Source organism: Chrysemys picta, chromosome 2 (genome assembly GCF_011386835.1).
Source record: "Chrysemys picta bellii isolate R12L10 chromosome 2, ASM1138683v2, whole genome shotgun sequence".
In the NCBI taxonomy this organism is placed as follows: Eukaryota; Metazoa; Chordata; order Testudines; family Emydidae; genus Chrysemys; species Chrysemys picta.
In genome coordinates, this window is record NC_088792.1 from 249,073,746 (window position 1) to 249,092,484 (window position 18,739).

At 47.2% G+C, this 18,739-nt stretch overlaps 1 protein-coding gene and 1 non-coding gene across 3 annotated transcripts in view; both read right to left on the reverse strand.

Moving 5' to 3' along the window:
- The window catches only part of CFAP418 (cilia and flagella associated protein 418), an 18,884-nt gene extending 6,659 nt beyond the window's left edge, over positions 1-12,225 (reverse strand). The window contains exons 1-4 of one of the 2 annotated variants that reach the window (XM_005291613.5): positions 11,940-12,193; positions 8,425-8,524; positions 5,319-5,389; positions 4,223-4,288 (exon numbers count right to left, since the gene is read on the reverse strand). In XM_005291613.5, the coding sequence (XP_005291670.2) occupies positions 4,223-4,288; positions 5,319-5,389; positions 8,425-8,524; positions 11,940-12,064 (362 nt within the window). In that variant the 5' untranslated portion in view covers positions 12,065-12,193. Of the gene's footprint in view, positions 1-4,222; positions 4,289-5,318; positions 5,390-8,424; positions 8,525-11,939 lie in introns of both variants that reach the window. The other variant, XM_042845093.2, reaches the window with a different exon arrangement.
- A 67-nt stretch (positions 12,226-12,292) lies between these two features.
- TRNAS-AGA (transfer RNA serine (anticodon AGA)) lies at positions 12,293-12,374 on the reverse strand. Its single transcript has one exon. It is a non-coding gene; the product is annotated as a tRNA-Ser (tRNA).
- Positions 12,375-18,739: the final 6,365 nt, after the last annotated feature.

Genomic DNA, 18,739 nt, shown 5'->3' on the forward strand with positions numbered 1-18,739 from the left:
TTCTCTTAACATAGTTTTTTGCATGTAATTTACTGGGTTTTTTAAAGCAAACTGAACAAACAAATTCCACCCATACTGATCTCCACGGTTGGAATCTTTAGATACACAGCACAGAGCACTCTCACTTGAGCTAACAGAATAACTAACTGGTGACAGTAATAGTTTTAGGTGGTTATCTGCAGGACAGCCACAAGAGGAGGCTGAGATACATACTTTGTCAGCAGACTTCACACATGTTGGCTAGCAGCAGAAGTCTGTAGGGAATTCAGACTCCTGGTTTCTGCTCCAGGTTCTGGAGGAGACTTTTCTATCCCAGTCCCCAACCATGTCTTCCTCTCCCAGGGGTGCTATTTCTATCTCCATCTGCCCCTGTTCCCCTCCCTGGAGCAGGGTACCCATTCCCCCATTTCTTATCCCCGGCTCTTCCCTCTGCTTCTCATTCCTCAGCACTCGAAACAGGCTGACTCCTCTTCCACACTGCCTGGGCACCAGCAGGGGAGCAATAAGAGCACAGGAGAGAGGCTCCCTGATCTCAGTTGTGGTGCCTGGCAGATTTGGGTGCATGTTTACAGGGGCAGCAAAGGTACCTTTCTGACCCCACCGGGACCATTCCCCCCACCCCCAGAAACATTTTGAGATCCTGCTCTGAATTATGGAGGCATTAGAGCTCAACAAAATGGTGAACTTGTTCTGAAAAATATTTAAAAAAGTTATTTTCCCTTGTTCTCAGAAATGGCTAAACTAATTTTTCTAAACGAAAAAACAAAAAAAACCCCAAACCAAACCAAAATAAAAAAATCATCCTGAGGCAGACATTCAGCATGGAAATCTTCAGTCTAAACAGTTAGCTTCACAACCAAAACCAGGGTCTTATAATGGAAAGTTTTAGGCAACCCTAACTCAAGGCAGTGCTGTCAGTTCTAACTATAACATTTAGAAGACAAAAAGTAATAATTGTAGCTTTTTGAAGAGAAATCCATATATTAAAAGGTCATATGCCAGTGGTTTTCTGTTTGGTCTTCAGTTTTATTTCCCTTCACTCCCCACTGATGTACTCACCAGTAACCTAAGCCCTTGTAAGATTCCTATGTTTCATCGTGAATGCATGTCCTTACAGTTGGATCTTTCCTCTGCAAGTTCTAAGGCTTTCCCTATATATTTTTATACCATATACTGTTTCCACTACCAGCCTGATCCTGCAAACCCTCACTTGTATGAGCAGTTCTACTGGCCTCAACAGGATGGCCTATATGTGTAACTTCCAGTGGGACTACTCCTGTGCTTAAAGGTCCACATGTGTTTAAATACCTTACCAAGTTGGGGCTTTTAGGACTATTCACGTAAGAACTGCAGGATCAGGACTTAATATAAAGGAGTCTGTTAACATACTGCTCTATTTTAAATAACAAAAAACACATTAAGAAACTGAATACACCTCTACCTCGATATAACGCTGTCCTCAGGAGCCAAAAAATCTTACCGTGTTATAGGTGAAACCGCGTTATATCAAACTTGCTTTGATCAATCGGAGTGCGCAGCCCCGCCCCCCCGGAGCGCTGCTTTACCGCATTATATCTGAATTTGTGTTATATCGGGTCGTGTTGTATCGGGGTAGAGGTGTAGTTAGCAAAGCGGTTTTACATTTGACAACTAATCTGAAGATAGTTTTAAAACCCCGGGGGAAAATGGATAGTAATACACTTAAACTGAAGTATTAGGTAAATTATTTAATATTGGAGAATGCTGGTATTTTAAAAGCTTGTTTTTTCACAATGATTTTTAGGCTAGATCAGCGGTTCTCAAGCTGTGGGTTGTGACCCCAAAGTGGGTTGTGACCCCTTTTTATTGGGATTGCCAGGGCTGGTGTTAGACTTGCTGGGGTCTGGGGCCAAAGTCGAAGACTGAGTCCCACTGCCTGGGGCCAAAGCCCAAGGGCTTCAGCCGTGGGTAGCAGGGCTCAGGCTTTGGCTTCAGCCCTGGACGGCAGGGCTCAGGTTACAGCCCCCTCAGGGCTGAAGCCCTTGTGGTTCAGCTTTGGCCCCCCTGCCTAGGGCAGTGGGACTCGGGCAGACTCAGGCTTCAGTCCCCCACTCCTGGGGTCTTGTAATAATTTTTGTTGTCAGAAGGGGATTGCGGTGCAATTAAGCTTGAGAACCCTTGGGCTAGATTGCCAGTTTTTCCTGATGAAAAATTCGGAAGCCTACATTTAGGCTATTAGATTGTAGAGCTATGCTAGTGCAGTGCAGTAGGAGAATATGCTGCAGAGGGCTCAAAAGCAGCTCAACTGCTACAGGTCACCCTGGAAAAGGCCACTGAGGAAGACTGCTTCCCCGCGCACTAAGACTTGGCTACACTGGCGCTGTACAGCGCTGCAACTTGCTGCGCTCAGGGTTGTGAAAACGCCCCCCCCCTCTCCCCCGAGCGCAGCGAGTGCAGCGCTGTAAAGTGCCAGTGTGATCAGAGCCTGCAGCGCTGCACGCTCACTCGCAGCGCTGCAAGCTACTCCCCTCGGAGAGGCGGAGTACATACAGTGCTGTGAGAGAGCTCTCGCAGCGCTGGCGGCGCGACTACACTCGCGCTTCACCGCGCTGCCGCAGCACTGCAGTGAATTCCCGAGTGTAGCCAAGGCCTAAGGAGCAATACTCCACAATTCCTCTTTCTAAGCAAGTCTGAGTGGCTGCATGGCTTGTGTAACCACAACTAAGTAGGTCCACTAAACAAAACTGCCTTTTGAGGTAAGGGGTTTAAAGGTCACATACACAACTGAAGCTAGTGTGCACCAAAGTGGCTTTACAGGGAAAGATGGAGGCCTTGGCTACACTTGCAGCTGTACAGCGCTGTGAGTTAAACCAATCTTCGTACAGCTGAGTAGGGAAAGCGCTGCAGTCTGTCCACCCTGACAGCTGCCAGTGCACTGTCGTGGCCACATTTGCAGCGGCATTGGGAGTGGTGCATTATGGGCAGCTATCCCAGCATTCAAGTGGCCGCAATGTGCTTTTCAAAAGGGGTGGGGTGGGGTGGAGTGTGACAGGAAGTGTGCGGGGAGAGAGAGTGGATTTTTGGAGTGCCGACACTGTGTCAGCACCCTGCCTTACAAGTTCCGACCCCCCTCCCTCCTCCACCCTCTCTCACTCACTGAAAACAAACAGCAGCTGTTTGTTTTTTTCCTCAAAGACCAGATAAGCAGCAACTTGAAATGGACCCCCCCCCTCCCTGCGCACCGCCTCTCTCTTCAAGCAAACATTAGTTGTGGGCGTTCCAAAGGGAGCCCCCCTGCCTGCCTCTACTCATTCACAGCAAACAGTAGCTGTGGTTTTTTTTTTTTGATAAGCAGCTCCCGGAGCCACGGAGTTCACAACAAAACAAAGAGAGGAACCTTCACTTAAAAGGATTATGGGGCGTTTCCGGAGGTCACTCACTGCGTAATAAGGTAACTCCCTGTTTACACTGGAGCACCAGCGTCTCAGCCACTCCGCACCAGCTGTTAATCCTCTCGGGGAGGTGGAGTACCTGCAGTGCTGTAGCCACGGAGATACAGCGCTGCAAGTGCCTTGCCAGTGTGGACGGGGAGTGAGTTACAGCACTGGGGGAGGCTTTATTGCGCTGTAACTCTCAAGTGTAGCCAAGGCCTCAGTCTCCCACATAAAATCCCTGTGCAAATCCTTAGCATAGGAGTCAAGATCTGGCCCATAATTCTGGTTGTGAAGACGCTGTTTGTTATAAGCACTTTAAAAACATGATTTAGAAGAAAATTCCCTTTAAGCTGAAATTTTTTGTGACTTGCTGTAAGTTGATAGGTTATTTTATTTTTTTTAAATGTTACCTGCAAAGGAAAAAGGTTGCCTTGCATGCTTTTTCCTTCCTTAAAATGTCTAAAGATGGCCATGAAACTTTAATTGATTTTTTTTTTAAATTAAAAATCTAAGTCCGGCCTAGGCTGGATAACTATGACTGCAGAACTAATGAAATGGTGAAATCACAAGAGCCAGGACACCCTACTTTTATAAAAAGGGCCATAGAATCTTTAGTGTCAATACTGAGCAGATAAGCTCTCAAGAGGTCTCTAAAACACACTCATGAAATAAACCACATGTAACTCAAGTTATTAAAATCTCTTACATGTTTCGGTAAGGCAAGTTTAACCCACTCATTTAAACTCTCAACAGAAACTGTACATAAGATTGTAATAATGCAAATGGGCAGTATCTTTCAGATTTCCTACCTCTGTGAAATATTTGTTCCTATACCACGTGGTGTAGAGCTTCCACCAAGATACACTGGACAACAGCTACATGAATTCAACAGAGAAATAGTAAAATTAGTTAAAGTCATTTGGGAAAAGTAGCATAATAATAACCTACACTGATTTGACCTAGTTTGTCCTGCTCCAATGAGCACGTGTACCTTTTCAGCAAGTTCATTACTTTCATTAGAATGGCAAGGCACAGTATTTGTAAAATAAGTGCTACTTTATTGGACTTATGCTGAACATCCAGGAGCATATAAGGAGTTAAAAGTTTTTCAACATGTGCATAAGCAAGAGTCACAGAAACACTCTACTATGTGCAACATGTTCACCAAATAGTATAGGGACTTAAAATAAACACAGAAAAGTAAAACAGAACATTAATTTTGAACTGTTAATGCTTTTTCATGTGGCAGAACATTATTTACGACTGGAGTAATCTTTAGTACTTTAATTTAGCATTAGACAACATGCCTTATATGGATAGACTCGAGGAGCTGAATCTGTTTATCTTAACAAAGAGAAGCCTAAGGGGAGATTTGATCACAGGATACAAGTACCTACATGGGGAACAGATATTTGATAATGAGCTCTTCAATCTAGCAGACAAAGGTATAACAAGATCCAATGGCTGGAAGCTGAAGCTAGACAAATTCAGAATGGAAACAAGGTGTAAGTTTTTAATGGTAATTAACCATTGGAACAATTTACCAAGATTGTGATGGTTTCTCCATCGGGGCAATTTTAAAATCAAGATTGGATTTTTTTAAACATTCAGAAGGAATCATGTTGGGGGAGGTTCTATGGCCCATGTTATACAGGAGGTCAGATTAGATGATCACAATGGTCTCTTCTGGCCTTGGAATCTATTAAATGAATGAAAAACTTACTTTGCTCTTTGGAGTCAGAAAACTGTCAAAATGCTGAATTATTTGTCCTTTCTCCTATGAAAGCTCCCCTAAATACTTAGTTCCTTTGTAATTCAGTGTCATCATAGTTTGAATAGTATACATTACTAGACTGATTATAGAATTTGCACACTAGTGTATTCAGTTCATCATTCTTCACGTACCTTTTACCATGAGCCTGAATGGAAGCACTATTTCTTTCAGATGTGGGACTTGCAGATTTGGATTTCAGTTTCTATTTCAAAACAGAGACAGAACCAGGCAGCATTACAGCAACATACACAGCTATTCAATTTTGCTTAAGCAGCAAGGACCAGAAACCTCTCTGATGGAAGCTGGAATGAGGGTAGAAAAACTGCAAGTTGCCCATCACCGTGATTTGGCTCTTCTCAAAAAGCATCACAATTTTAGCAGATACCCCCATTGGTGGATAGGGAACCAGGCTCATAAAACACCTATACTCATCCAATTTCCTCCCCAAATGCAGATTCCCCCACTCTGCAGAGGGCTCCGTGAGAAGCCCATGCAATGGAGGCAGCAGATTCCGCCCCTCTCCATACAAATCTATTTGGGTGTTGTGGGGCAGGAGGGAATAATGATCTGGCCCAGGATAGTAATCAAATAACAAACTCAAAATGTACATCTTTCAAATCTATCCAACTGGAATTGTGAGTGCTCAGCCCCCCCCCCTTTTTTTTAAGCACATCCTAGATGTCTCAAGTGTGGCACTGAAAATTAGTAGACACTTAAAAATCGAAGTCTAGGTGACTTGCCCAAAGTCATACAGTAAATGCATAGCTTAGCTAGGAATTTAACTCTGATTCCCAGTTCTGTGCGCTAACCATCAGACAATGCTTCCATGAAATACTAACACACCAGACTGCAACATCAGTTAATAAAATGGTGAAAGGAGGTAAACTGAAGAAGAGAAAGCTTCTATTTAGACAAGTATTGACAGAAAAAGAAATTGGAAAGTACAAGACCATTTAATTGGAATTTCAGAAGTTTTCCCTGATAGCAGCTCATATAAAGTTTATTCACTGAGTTATGGGATATTCTGATACTGGCCTTGTGACCCAAGGACTTCTTGGTGCCAAATGGCAGAAGGCACTGGGGGGTGCATAGGGTTCTACAGGGATCCTCTGGGTTGGATATAAGCATAACAGTTCACCAAAGGTTGGCATGTGAGGTCTCTACCAAGAGCCAGTAGCCCACTGGTCACTGTCATCACTGCAAAAAGTATGTGTGGATAATATTTAAGGAGTTATATATCTATTCTAAAATTTATGTTGTTAAGGTCTTGGAGTTAAGGATGGTCACCAGTACGTGAAACACCTCAAAATTTTTCCTTTCAGACAGGAGGCAGCAGACACCTATCACCCTGGGCTGGTCATTTGTGTATTGTATGGCTCACAATGTAGGCCTATTTGCATACTGAGCCACAGGCAAAATAAGAGATTGTGAAATCTACAAGAAAGGAAATTCACAGGATGAAACAATGAGCAGGGAAGTGCCCTGTCTAGGAATAAAGACAAAGGATGGGACTGATATATCTTGCGGGGGGGAGGGTGTGAGGGGGAACACATGGAATCCTTCATACAGGAGCCAAGCTGACAGCATACTTGTCTCATGAAAGGAGTATTACAGCTAAGCTGGATAAAAAGCGCTGCAAGGATTTTGGGTGAGCCAAACTCTACAAGACATGAGAGTATCTTGGTAATTAAGTCTAGGCTCAAGAATGCATTATAACTTTATTTTATATGTAAACATTTGTTTCCAATACTACTTGCTATTACTTGAATCTGTGCTTTGTTAAATAAACTCATATTTGTAGTGAAATCAAGTATATTGAAAGGCTATGTGTTGAGTGGAGAGGTGCTATGAGATAGAACTGGTACGCTGGTGAGTACTGTTTCTTTGGAAGCAGCGAATCTGTGAATGCTGCAAATACCACTGGACCAGGGGCTGGACACTAGGGAGACGCCTGGAGGGCTCAAAGGTTGGACTGTATCTATCACTAACCTGTAGAGTAACAGTGGGGCCTGTAAGGCCTAGAGGGGAGTGCTTGTGTGGCCTCCGGCTGGAGGAGTTGGGGATTACCATGGCAGGCATAGATAAGGCAGGTGGTAGCTAGGTGCCTCACAACCCTGGGTATCCCAGCCTAGGCAATGTGTCAGGGCTCCCTCAATCTCTCCTGCTAAAGAAAGAAAGAAAGAGAGAGAGAAAGACTGTGTAGCCTGGTGGTTAGGGCACTCATCTGGGAGGTGGGAGACCAAGGTCCAGTTCCCCTGCTCCAATGACTCTTTTACTACTTATTCATAATAGAACAGCGTCAACAGGAAAGACTGGGAGCCCCACACCAGAATATCGCATAACTCAGTAGTTAGAGCATTTTCGTGGTAGGTTGGAGATGCCTGTTAAAATCCTTTCTCCCCCCTTTGGCACAGGGGGGGAATTGAACCTGGATCTCTCACATCCCAGGCAAGTGCTCTAACCTCTGTGCTAAAAATTATAAACATCATCATATTCTCCTCTTTCCATCATTTTCTGTGGAATTTATTCCTACTTAGGACCCCTAAGTTACTTGACTCCAGGAGGTGAGTTGCTGATCATGGGTTGCTAACAGAGATAGGAGGGATAGCTCAATGGTTTGCGCATTGGCCTGCTAAACCCAGAGTTGTGAGCTCAATCCTTGAGGGGGGCCATTTAGGGATCGGGGGAGGGGAGTTGCGGATTGTTTTGAGCAGGGGGTTGGACTAGATGACCTCCTGAGGTCCCTTCCAACCCTGATACTCTATGATAGGTACCTGTCTCTGCCAGAGCCGTATGGTTTAGGACACACACCTCTCCTTAGAATTTCCCATGGGCTAGCATTGCCAGCTCCCAAACTATCATGCTGGCTTCTGTGATCTCCACAGTCATTGTTTAGGGAGCCAAGGTACCTAACTCAGGCTTTGTGAATTGCAGTGTTGATCCTGTGACTTTCTAGATGCCTAAAAGTTAGGCACCACAATGCCTAAATCCCTTTCTGGATCTGGGCCATAGCTTCCATAATTTCTTGTCCATGCTGCACCACTTACTGAGGGAGAGAGTCTGGTTCTTGGACTCTCTGAACCTCCACTCGGTTCACATATCCTGAGCTCCCAAGTTCACTACACCCACCTACTCTCTCACAATTAAAAAACAAACAAACAAAAACCTCCCCAAAACTCCCTTTTCTGAAAATTTTCTGACTGAACCTCTTCATGCATTTTTCAGAATTCTACTCACCACAGGTTTTTTGGAAAAGCTGCTTTCATCAATGATATCTTTAATTATGTCATCTATGTCCTCTTCATCGACGACAGCCTTTGTTAGTATTTTAGCTGATCTGAAAAATGTAGAGGAAAATCCATCATTGTGTAAAATGAGCAGTTAAACTTGTTTCAAGCGTTTCAACCATACCTACCTAGTTTCAAGAAACATTTAAAAAACATTCAGCTATTTTCCCTCTAACATATCTTTAGTATCTAAGGCATAAAATGTTAGTGGCATAAGAGCAGAGGAAAATTAGAGATCAGCCTGAACATTTGCACACACTACTAAATTGTCAATGCAATGTTGAGTACATAAGTCTATCTGCTTATGATTCCTGACTCTTTTCAGACAGATCAAAATACAGTAATTTCTGAAGTACAAGTTTAATTTGTGTTTCAAAATTTTGGTACACAACACTGCATGATTTTATAGACATGTTTATAGTATAATACATACATATAGATACATATGGAACCATTAATGACAGCTTTGGTGTTCACTGAATGTCCTTGCTTATATATATATATATATTTGAGACAATCCCTTAACATTCAATGCTAAATTCATACCTTGTGTAAACCAGTTCAACTTGCTGTTGAAGACACGGATCTGTGACTGTTTAAATCATGTCTGAATTTGGCTCTAAATTAACACAAATTAAAAAATACAACTACAAAACTTTGAACCTGCATGGTACACAAGTGCTAAATAATGGGTTTAAAACCTAATTATTGTAATGGGTTGACAAAACCTACAATATGAAAGTTCCTTAAGAGTATAAATTGAGATGGAAAAAGCAAAGAATAGTTCAGAGTAGTTATGGTACTGTATTTCAGGAAATATAGAATACAGTAATAAGAATCTAACATTAAACCCACTGAAAATCTGCTTAGATTTGTGAATATTTCTATTTAAGGGCTTAAATTATCAATTACAACATTACAGTTTAGCAATTACAGAAAAATAAGGATCAAATGATCAATCAGAGAAAAGGATTTAATGCATTTTTACATCTCTTATCTCCACCATGGTTGCCTCTAGGTTGGCATTTACCACCAATGGTTGTCTCTCTCTCTCTCTGAGGCCTTGGCTACACTTGGGAATTCACAGCTCTCTCGCGGCGCTGTATGTACTCCACCTCTCGGAGGGGAGTAGCTTGCAGCACTGTGAGCGAGCGTGCAGCGCTGCAGGCTCTGATTACACTGGCGCTTTACAGCGCTGCACTCGCTGCGCTCGGGGGGGGGGGCGTATTCACACCTCTGAGCGCAGCAAGTTGCAGCGCTGTACAGCGCCAGTGTAGCCAAGGCCTCAGAAACAAACCCAAACTGACAATCCTTGGTTTAAATGACAATTTGGGACGTAAGGATGGTGGAGATGAGAGATTAAAAATGCCTATGTTGTTCTGAAGAAACTGAATGAGTTATTTACAGACTGAGACTCAGTAACATTCAGTCTTAGGTTTTTTTGGAATGATATGAGCGATTTCAACATTCTGCGTACTGTAGAATAAGCTAGTGTTTAACCACTAAAAGTCAGGTTACATACTTCATGTAGACAGTACATACTTCACTGTATATTACAACAATAGCATAGGGAACTTTTTACATATCCTGCTAATAAATATTGTGCTGCTGTAGTTCATATTCATGTTTGCACAGAATGTTTGTTTATTTTACTAATCAAAATTTGGTGACACTGATTTTTGTACAGTTTATAAGCTAATTAATTTCCAAGTATGGTATCTTGCTAGTCCACTATTAATAATCAATAAAGTATATCAAATAACATATGTTTACCACAATGCACTGGCCTTGAGTGACACCCTTAGCCTTTGGTTCAACTTCCAAATAAGGGCTGGTCCCCACTTAGTCCGGACTTCGGACTAAGGTACGCAAATTCAGCTACGTTAATAACGTAGCTGAATTCGAAGTACCTTAGTCCGGACTTACCGGGGTCCAGACGCGGCCGGAAGTCTCCCCCCGTCGACGCCGTGTACTCCTCTCGGAGAGCTGGAGTACCGGCGCCGATTGTGGGCACTTCCGGGATCGATCCGGGATCGATTTATCGCGTCTTAACCAGACGCGATAAACCGATCCCAGAACATCGATTGCGTGCCTCCGGACCAGCCGGTAAGTGAAGACTAGCCCTAAGATACCACTATCTTTACTAGTGGTTAGCATCACACTCCAACTTATGTGTTAAGGGAGGGCACCAGAGTACTTGCAAAATCATGGAATGGAGTATTTTTAGTCCTGGTACTTTTAGAGACAAATTGAAGCTTGTCTTTCCTCTTCTGCCCCGGGGAAGAGGGTTGGGGTGCAGGGGAGGTATGGGTTCTGGGCTGGGAGTGTGGGCTCGGGGGGGGGCAGAAATGAGGGGTTCAGGGTGCAGGAGACGCTGCTGGGCTGGGGCAGGAGGGTGGGGTGCATGGGGGGTGAGGGCTCCAGTTGGGGGTGCAGACTCTGGGGTGGGGCCGGGGATGAGGGATTTGGGGTGCAGGAGGCGGCTTCAGGAGGGTGAGGGTTCCAGCTGGGGTATGGGCTTTGGGGTGGGGCCAGGGATGAGGGGTTTGGGGTTCAGGCTCCAGGAGGGAGTTTGGGTGTGGGAAGGGGCTCAGGGATGCGGGAGGGGATACGGGCTTCCGGGATGGAATTTGGGTTGCTGGAGGGGACTCCAGGCTGGGGCAGAGGGTTGGGGTACGGGATGAGGTGTGGGGTCCCGGCAGCACTTACCGCGGCTCTCAGGAAGCGGCTGCCAGGTCCCTGCGACCCCTAGGTGCACGCATGGCCAGGGAGGCTCTGGATGCTGCCCATGTGCCCACAGACATTGCCCCGGCAGGTCCTAGTGGTTACGGTTCTCAGCCAATGGGAGTTGCGGAGCCGGCTCTTAGGGCAGGGGCTGCGCACAGAGCTTCCCTGGCTGCCCATGAACCTCGGGGCTGCAGGGATCCGACGGGCACTTCCGGGAGCTGCACGGAGCCAGGGCAAGCAGGGAGCCTGCCTGAGCCCCGGTCCCCCACTGTGATGTTGCCCGGACTTTTACCACCCCGGGGAGGGGGAGGCCGCAGGGGATACAGGCACGCGCGGCACCCCGGGGAGGGGGAGGCCCTAGGGACCGCGGACACGCGCGGCGCCCCGGGGAGGGGGGAGGCCCTAGGGACCGCGGACACGCGCGGCGCCCCGGGGAGGGGGGAGGCCCTAGGGACCGCGGACACGCGCGGCGCCCCGGGGAGGGGGGAAGCCCTAGGGCCGCAGGCACGCGCGGCGCCCCGGGGAGGGGGGAAGCCCTAGGGACCGCGGGCACGCGCGGCGCCCCGGGGAGGGGGGAGGCCCTAGGGACCGCGGGCACGCGCGGCGCCCCGGGGAGGGGGAGGCTGTAGGGGACACACACGACGCCCAAGGCAGGGACGGAGCCCTGGGCCTGCACGGCGGGTCCGGGAGGCCGCACCGGGCACCCCAGAGCGCGGCGCACCCCCTCCCGCCGCTAACCTGTCCCTCTCCCCGGCCACCTCCTCGCCTCCGCCGCGGTCTCGCTTCCCGACCGCCCCCTGCGCCTGTAGGCGGCAGAACTTGGTCTCCACTTCGTCCAACAGCGAGTCCAGATCCTCCGCCATCGCCGGGCCGGGCCGCGCCGTCGGCGGTTGCCAAAGAGCCCGCGGGGACGCGCGCCACGGGGGGGGGGCACGGGCTGGGCGCGCCTCCGCGGAAAGGCTTCGAGCGTCGGGGGCACGGCTGCCGCCCCTCCTCTCCTGCAAACTAATAAAACATCCCCGGACCGCCGCCGCGTTACCCGCACAAACACGGAAAGCTACAGGGGCCCCCGCCAAAAATTACCGTCGGCTCGTAGTCGGCAGGATTCGAACCTGCGCGGGGAGACCCCAATGGATTTCTAGTCCATCGCCTTAACCACTCGGCCACGACTACTTGTAGTGATTGAGGTTGGTGCAGCACGATAAGAAGCATAGTCAATACCTACCTCAGCGCCTTTCTGCAATGGTTGGATTCGTTCTGGTTCTTGGATCACTTTGCTCCATTGGGGCAAGCCTTTAAAAGAACTATATTGTGTATGGTCTGTAATGTAATTGTTGTTTATTTCATTGATTTATTTGTTAATCAGTGGTCCCTGCAGGTTCAACACTATGACTGCCAGATTATTAGCTATGGGCATGACCCACAAAAGCCTGTCTTCGCAGCTAATCACTTTCTTGCCCCCCCATAAGGCTGCTTGCACCCACAGAAGTTTTTTTTGCAGCTGCGCCCATCAAAGGTACATTTTTGCCACCTGCAAAGCTGTTTGCACCTACACAGGTATTTTTCTTTTTGCAGCTGCACCTGTCATGCCCATATTTTTACACCCACAAGCCCCATTTGTGCATACAAACGTGTTTTTTTTTTCCGTAGGTGCACTTGTCACACTGGATCCAATGCTCTCTAAGGGGGACAGGACCACCAAATCCACCCCATCCAAGACAGCCTTGGGAGGTGGCAAGTTGTAGGCCTTGCCGGGAAGTCTCCTGGCTAGTTCATTGAGGGGAAAATGGTGTATGAGGACTGCAGGTCTCCCTTTCCCTGGAGATGGCCATTGGCTAAAGCATGTGGGGACAAGGAAAGTGGGCCCAGTGAGGTACATTTGGACAGGCAGCAGTGCTGGATCTAGGGTTACCAACTTTCTAATCCCACAAATCCCAACACCCTAGCCCCACTCCTTTCCCGAGGAACCGCCCCTTCTCTGAGGCCCCTTCCCCCCCTCCCTCTGTCGCTCACTCTCCCCCACCCTCACTCACTTTCACTGGGATGGGGAAGGGGGTTGGAGTGTTGGAGGTGGTGAAAGCTCCAGCTGCAGGTGCAGGCTCCAGGGTGGGGCCAGAAATGAGGGGTTCAGGGTGACGGAGGGGGCTCCAGGCTGGGACAGGGGTGAGGGCTGGGGATATGGGCTCTGGGGTGGGGCTGGGGATGAGGGGTTTGGGGTACAGGAGTGGGCTCCAGGCCGGAGCCAAAGGGTTTGGAGTACGGGGGGGCGGGCTCAGGGTTGAGGCAGGGGGTTGGCGTGCCAGAGGGGGTGCGGTTCCGGCTGGGGGTGTGGGCTCTGGGGTGGGGCTTGTGATGAGGGACTTGGAGTGCAGGAGGGCTCAGGGCTGGGGCAGGTGTTTGGGGTGCGGGAGAGGGTGTGGGCTCTGGGAGGGAGTTTGGGTCCAGGAGGGGGCTCAGGGCTAGGGTTGGGGTGCGGAGGGGGGGTGCGCAGTGTGGGGTGCAGGCTCCAGGAAGGAGTTTGGGTACATAAGGGGGCTTGGGCTGGAGTGTTGGAGGGTTTCAGGGTGTGGGCTCCAGCCAGACAGCGCTTACCTCAGGCGGCTCCCGGTCGGCGGCACAGCGGGGCTAAGGCAGGCTCCCTGACAACCCTGGCTCCCGGAAGCAGCTAGCATGTCCAGCTCCTAGGCCAGCATTTCTCAAATGAGGCCACTGTGTCCACCAGGGGCTTTTCTTGTGGCCACAACCTCCTGGGCTATGATAGGGGGGAGGGAGCAAAGCAGCAGCCCTTCCCCCTCTCTCTTGCTCTTGGATGCACCGCCTTGGTGTTGATTGCTGGGGCTGCCACCAGCAGTGGGGCCCAGGCCCCCTCTGGAAACACCGGGGGCACAACGCTGTAGGAGCAGGCACCTGGTGAGTTCCCCACCTTCCCAGGGCTCAGGCTTTGGGCTTCAGCCCTGGGGTGACCGGGAGGCTAGCTCTGGATGTGGGGCTTCGGGCTCCAGTCCTGGGCTCTGGATGCACAGTGGCAGACCCCAGGCTCCAGCCACACGGCTTCAGGCTCTGACCCCTCCACTGTCTCCCCCGACCTCCCCATCCAGGGTTTAATTTGTCCCCAGGCTTGCCGGGGCTGAATAAGCCTGCTGTGAAGAGTGATACTTGTATGTTTGTTAATATCACTTTTCATAACAGACTCCTGCCACCAGGGATGCTGCCAGTGCCACAGCTCTCTCTACCCTCATGACTGGACAATTACCTACAGGCTATCACGGCTTTGGGGATGGGGAGGCTGCAGTAGCATAGGGATCCAGGGGAGCAGGACAGCAAGAGTGTGATAGCTGCAGAGTTGTGCTGGCTGGGAGAAGAGCAGGCCAAAATGGAAGGCCAGTCAATTCCATTTCATTGACACGCCGCTAAAGGGGGCCAGAGACCCACACTGAATAATCCTGGGTTTATATGAGGAAAACAGGAGCTCTGTATGGTATGTGAACATGATGAGGGAAGTAATAAAAGAGCACGAAAGGCCTTCCTTCTTGGGGAGTTGCTTTCCCTTCTTCTGGGTGAATCTTTTCTTCTACCAAATAGGATAGAGCTACAGCTACCATCTGTAGCAGCTTAACTGGTATGTGCCTTTTGGTATTTCAGGCTGAGAATGGGCACTTCATTCCACATACTGCTGTTAGTAGGAATCCAAGATAGAACAACCGGTGGTGGAGGAATCTGAAATGGGCTTTCTGGGAAAGTAAGCAGGGAGAGGACATGTGAAAGGCTCACCCTGAGAATCCCCACTTAGCTTCAACTCAGCTAGGGTCCCAAACCCAACTTGCTGAGTACTGGTGTGCTGCCTCACTAGAGATGAAGGATTCCACAAGGAAGAGAAAATTCCATCCTGGGTGTGATGTTATTGATATAATCTGGGACAATATAGATCATTGTTGCAACCAAGGTCCTGTAGTGGCACCCAAATCTTGTATAAAGGGGGTCAAATGGGGTGTCTAAGACAAGGTTATGGTTTACTGGTTATGATTATGCTGTCTATATGTGTGTATCAATTTTGTAGTTGAAGTTATGAATATTGGCTCTATACTGTCTGTATTTCAAACTTATGCTATGCTGCTGGGTGACATCCCAGACAAACTGGTGTTAGCTCTGCCTAGCCTGCTTGATGGCCCATTAAGGACCATCAGCTTATACAATGGACCCATTGAGAGAAGGCAATTATGCCTTGAGACTCAGCAAGGTATGCAGGAACTTGCCCATGTGACTCCAGACTCCATTTTGCTGTAATTTTCCACAATAAGAACAAAGGTGTTCTTACACCTGGAAAAGACTTTATAAGGCTGATGCTTCATCTCCATCTTGTCTTCAATCCTGCTTCATACCTCTGGAGGAACTTTGCTACAAGCTGAAGCTTTGAACAAAGGACTGAGGACCCATCCCAGCGGGGGATGTATTCCAGAGTCTTGATTTGAACCTGCAGTTTATTCTATTGCTGCTGCAAGCCTGAACCAAGAACTTTGCCATTACTGTATGTAATTGATTCCATTTAACCAATTCTAACTCTCATGTCTATCTTTTTCCTTTTATGAATAAACCTTTAGATTTTAGATTCTAAAGGCTTGGCAACAGCGTGATTTGTGGGTAAGATCTGATTTGTATATTGACCTGGGTCTGGGGCTTGGTCCTTTGGGATCAGGAGAACCTTTTTCTTTTACTTGGGTATTGGTTTTCATAACCATTTGTCCCCATAACGAGTGGCACTAGTGGTAATACTGGGAAACTGGAGTGTCTAAGGAGATTGCTTGTGAGACTTGCGGTTAGCCAGTGGGGTGAGACTGAAGTCCTCTTAGTCTGGCTGGTTTGGTTTGCCTTCGAGGTGGAAAAAACCCCAGCCTTGGGCTGTAACTGCCCTGTTTGAGCAATTTGTCCTGAGTTGGCACTCTCAGTTGGGTTCCGCCAGAACTGCATTGTCACACTGGGAGAGTCCATCAGTTAGATAACTGGAAGGGTGGGGAGGAATAAAGTCCCTCCGGGGGCGGCCATGAAATTATCTTTGGGGCACAGTAGAGAGGCTTGGAACTGTTGCTGCATCCACGACGCCTTAAACCCCTTTCCCCAGATGGTTCCCGGGCGCGGCCATGAAATTATCTTTGGGGCACAGTGGAGAGGCTTGGAACTGTTGCTGCATCCATGACGCCTTAAACCCCTTTCCCCAGCTGGTTCCCAGTACACAGCAGGTCTTCTGCAAAAACAGTGCTGGAAGTGCTATGCGACCTGTTCCGTAAAGAGCCTCTTAAAGGGTCTTCCCTGGTCTGTATAAGCCCCCCTTTTCCACAGCACACATCTCTAGCTGACTTGCTTCATTGGGAGGTTGGAAGGGAATGGTTTATTGAAGAAAAAAAATACTCCCTGCTGAGAGAAGCTTTGATCTACTCACTGTATTCCACCCTCCCTTTGTTAGTGGTGTGATTTTCTAGCCCTCTTACCTCTCTTTCCACTACTCAGCCTTTAGGAAATGAGTTTGTATCCCCATCTCTCTTTCCATAGTACAATCTGCTGCCTCCTTTTATGAGATATCAGTCTGGAAATGGACATTCCTGTTTGTTTTACCTTTAACTAATTGCTTAGGATTTTGGGGTCCACCCCAACATTTTACACAATAGTAGCCATCCCACCTTGGTCACAGGACAGCATGATGTGATTGGGACATGGGGAAAGCTCATGGGTGTGATCTCATTACAAAGCTAAATGGTGATAGGCCAACTCAGTGCTTAAATGGGAGATCATCATCTTCATGAAGGTAAGAATAATTTAATCATCCATGTGGGTGGTCAGCTCTCAAGACGTTCATTATTTTGTTGTATGCACCCAAGTGATGTGCTAGGAAGTGAGGGAGAGCGTTTGGGCCAAACCCACATTTTTGCTTCCCAGGGCTGCAGGCCCCCAACTAGTTCTCATTCACTCACTCTCATCTGCAAAACATGGCATCCTCAAAAAATGGCATTTGACAGAGGAAGAAGTATGACCAGCAGGTGAGCACCAATTATTATAATTACAAACTTTTAGAATCAAATGCCTTTTATAGTTATGGACAAAAGCAGGAAGATTAAAATATAAGTTGCATCTTTGTGGCTATAAGTTCTGCCCATGGTGCTTTAGAGCAGTATGACTGAGTAGCTTTTGGGGTATGTCTCCATTTAGAGGCAAAATGAATCATATAAAATGAATAGTACAGTTCAGTATTTTATATATCAGTCCTTTTAAACTAAAAAATGTGAGCTTTTCACATGTTGCAATTTTGAGAAAATGGACCAATTTCGCTAAAAACCTGTGAGGTTTCACTTGGAATAGAACCACTTTGGGATGAAAATGGGCCTGATCTCTTTAAAAAAACAGCTATGTTTTTGAGTGAAAATCTCAGCATTTTGAAAATTCATGGCCAGATTCATAGCCTTGCTCTGGCCAAGTTACCATGGTCCACTAGTGCAAAATGGTAGTATACTCCACTTAGTAGAGGAGTCTTCTGGTGGTACATAACCACCAGTGCAGTTCCTATGTCAACCTCCTCCTTGTATTTGCTATAAGGGGTATGGCTGTGACCCCACAGCAGCCACCTGTTCCCCTGATGCTGATACAGACTTTGTGGCTTACTCTGGGGACCAGACCAACGCCTAGCAGCTCCAGGATTGACGACTGTAATGGAGGCTTAAAAATGTGATGCTAAAATCCTACAAAGTAGGTAAGCACTGGAATAAATTGCCTAGGGGGGTTGTGGAATCTCCACCACTGGAGATTTTTAAGAGCAGGTTAGACAAACACCTGTCAGAGATGGTTCTGCCATAAGTGCAGGGGACTGGACTAGATGACCTCTCGAGGTCCCTTCCAATCCTATGATTCTATGAAATTGGCAGAGGTAATCTGGGAGAGTTTAACTACCTGATAGTACTTATAATATAATTTTAGAAATTGGTAAATTTTGAATTGATGGTACCCCCTTAAACACATGTAATTTATTTATTTTTAAATAGTTTTTTAGAAGAGATCTTAAACAGCTGGGGGATTTTTGTACTGTTTTTATCATATTTTTGAAGCGCTTCCTGTAAAAATGGAATATTGCCTATTTCTTTATTAATAAATCCAGGCAAATGTACGTGATGTGAATCACTGGTCTCTCAACATGTGCTGTATGTTCCTCCATCTTCAAACACACATGGAAGGTCAAATGTTTCATGTTGGAACAAGGCCAGTTTTCTCAGTTGTAACACATTAAGAAAAATGATGGAGTTGAACGCTGTATGTTATGTTTGATTGGTAACTCAAGGAAGCAATTTAGAGAAAAAGAGAAAGAAATAAAATAAGCGGTGCTGTCTTTTCTAGCAAGTTGACAAAAAGCTCATTGCTGGCTTCTCTTGCAAGCGCTTTTCAAAATTTGTCAGCCTGTGATGAAGTGAGGGCTACAGTCCTTAACAGCTCCAGGCAAAGCCTCTGGGTTACAAGGTGTTTTATAATTCTCCTGGTACTACGAGTAATGAATTGCAAGT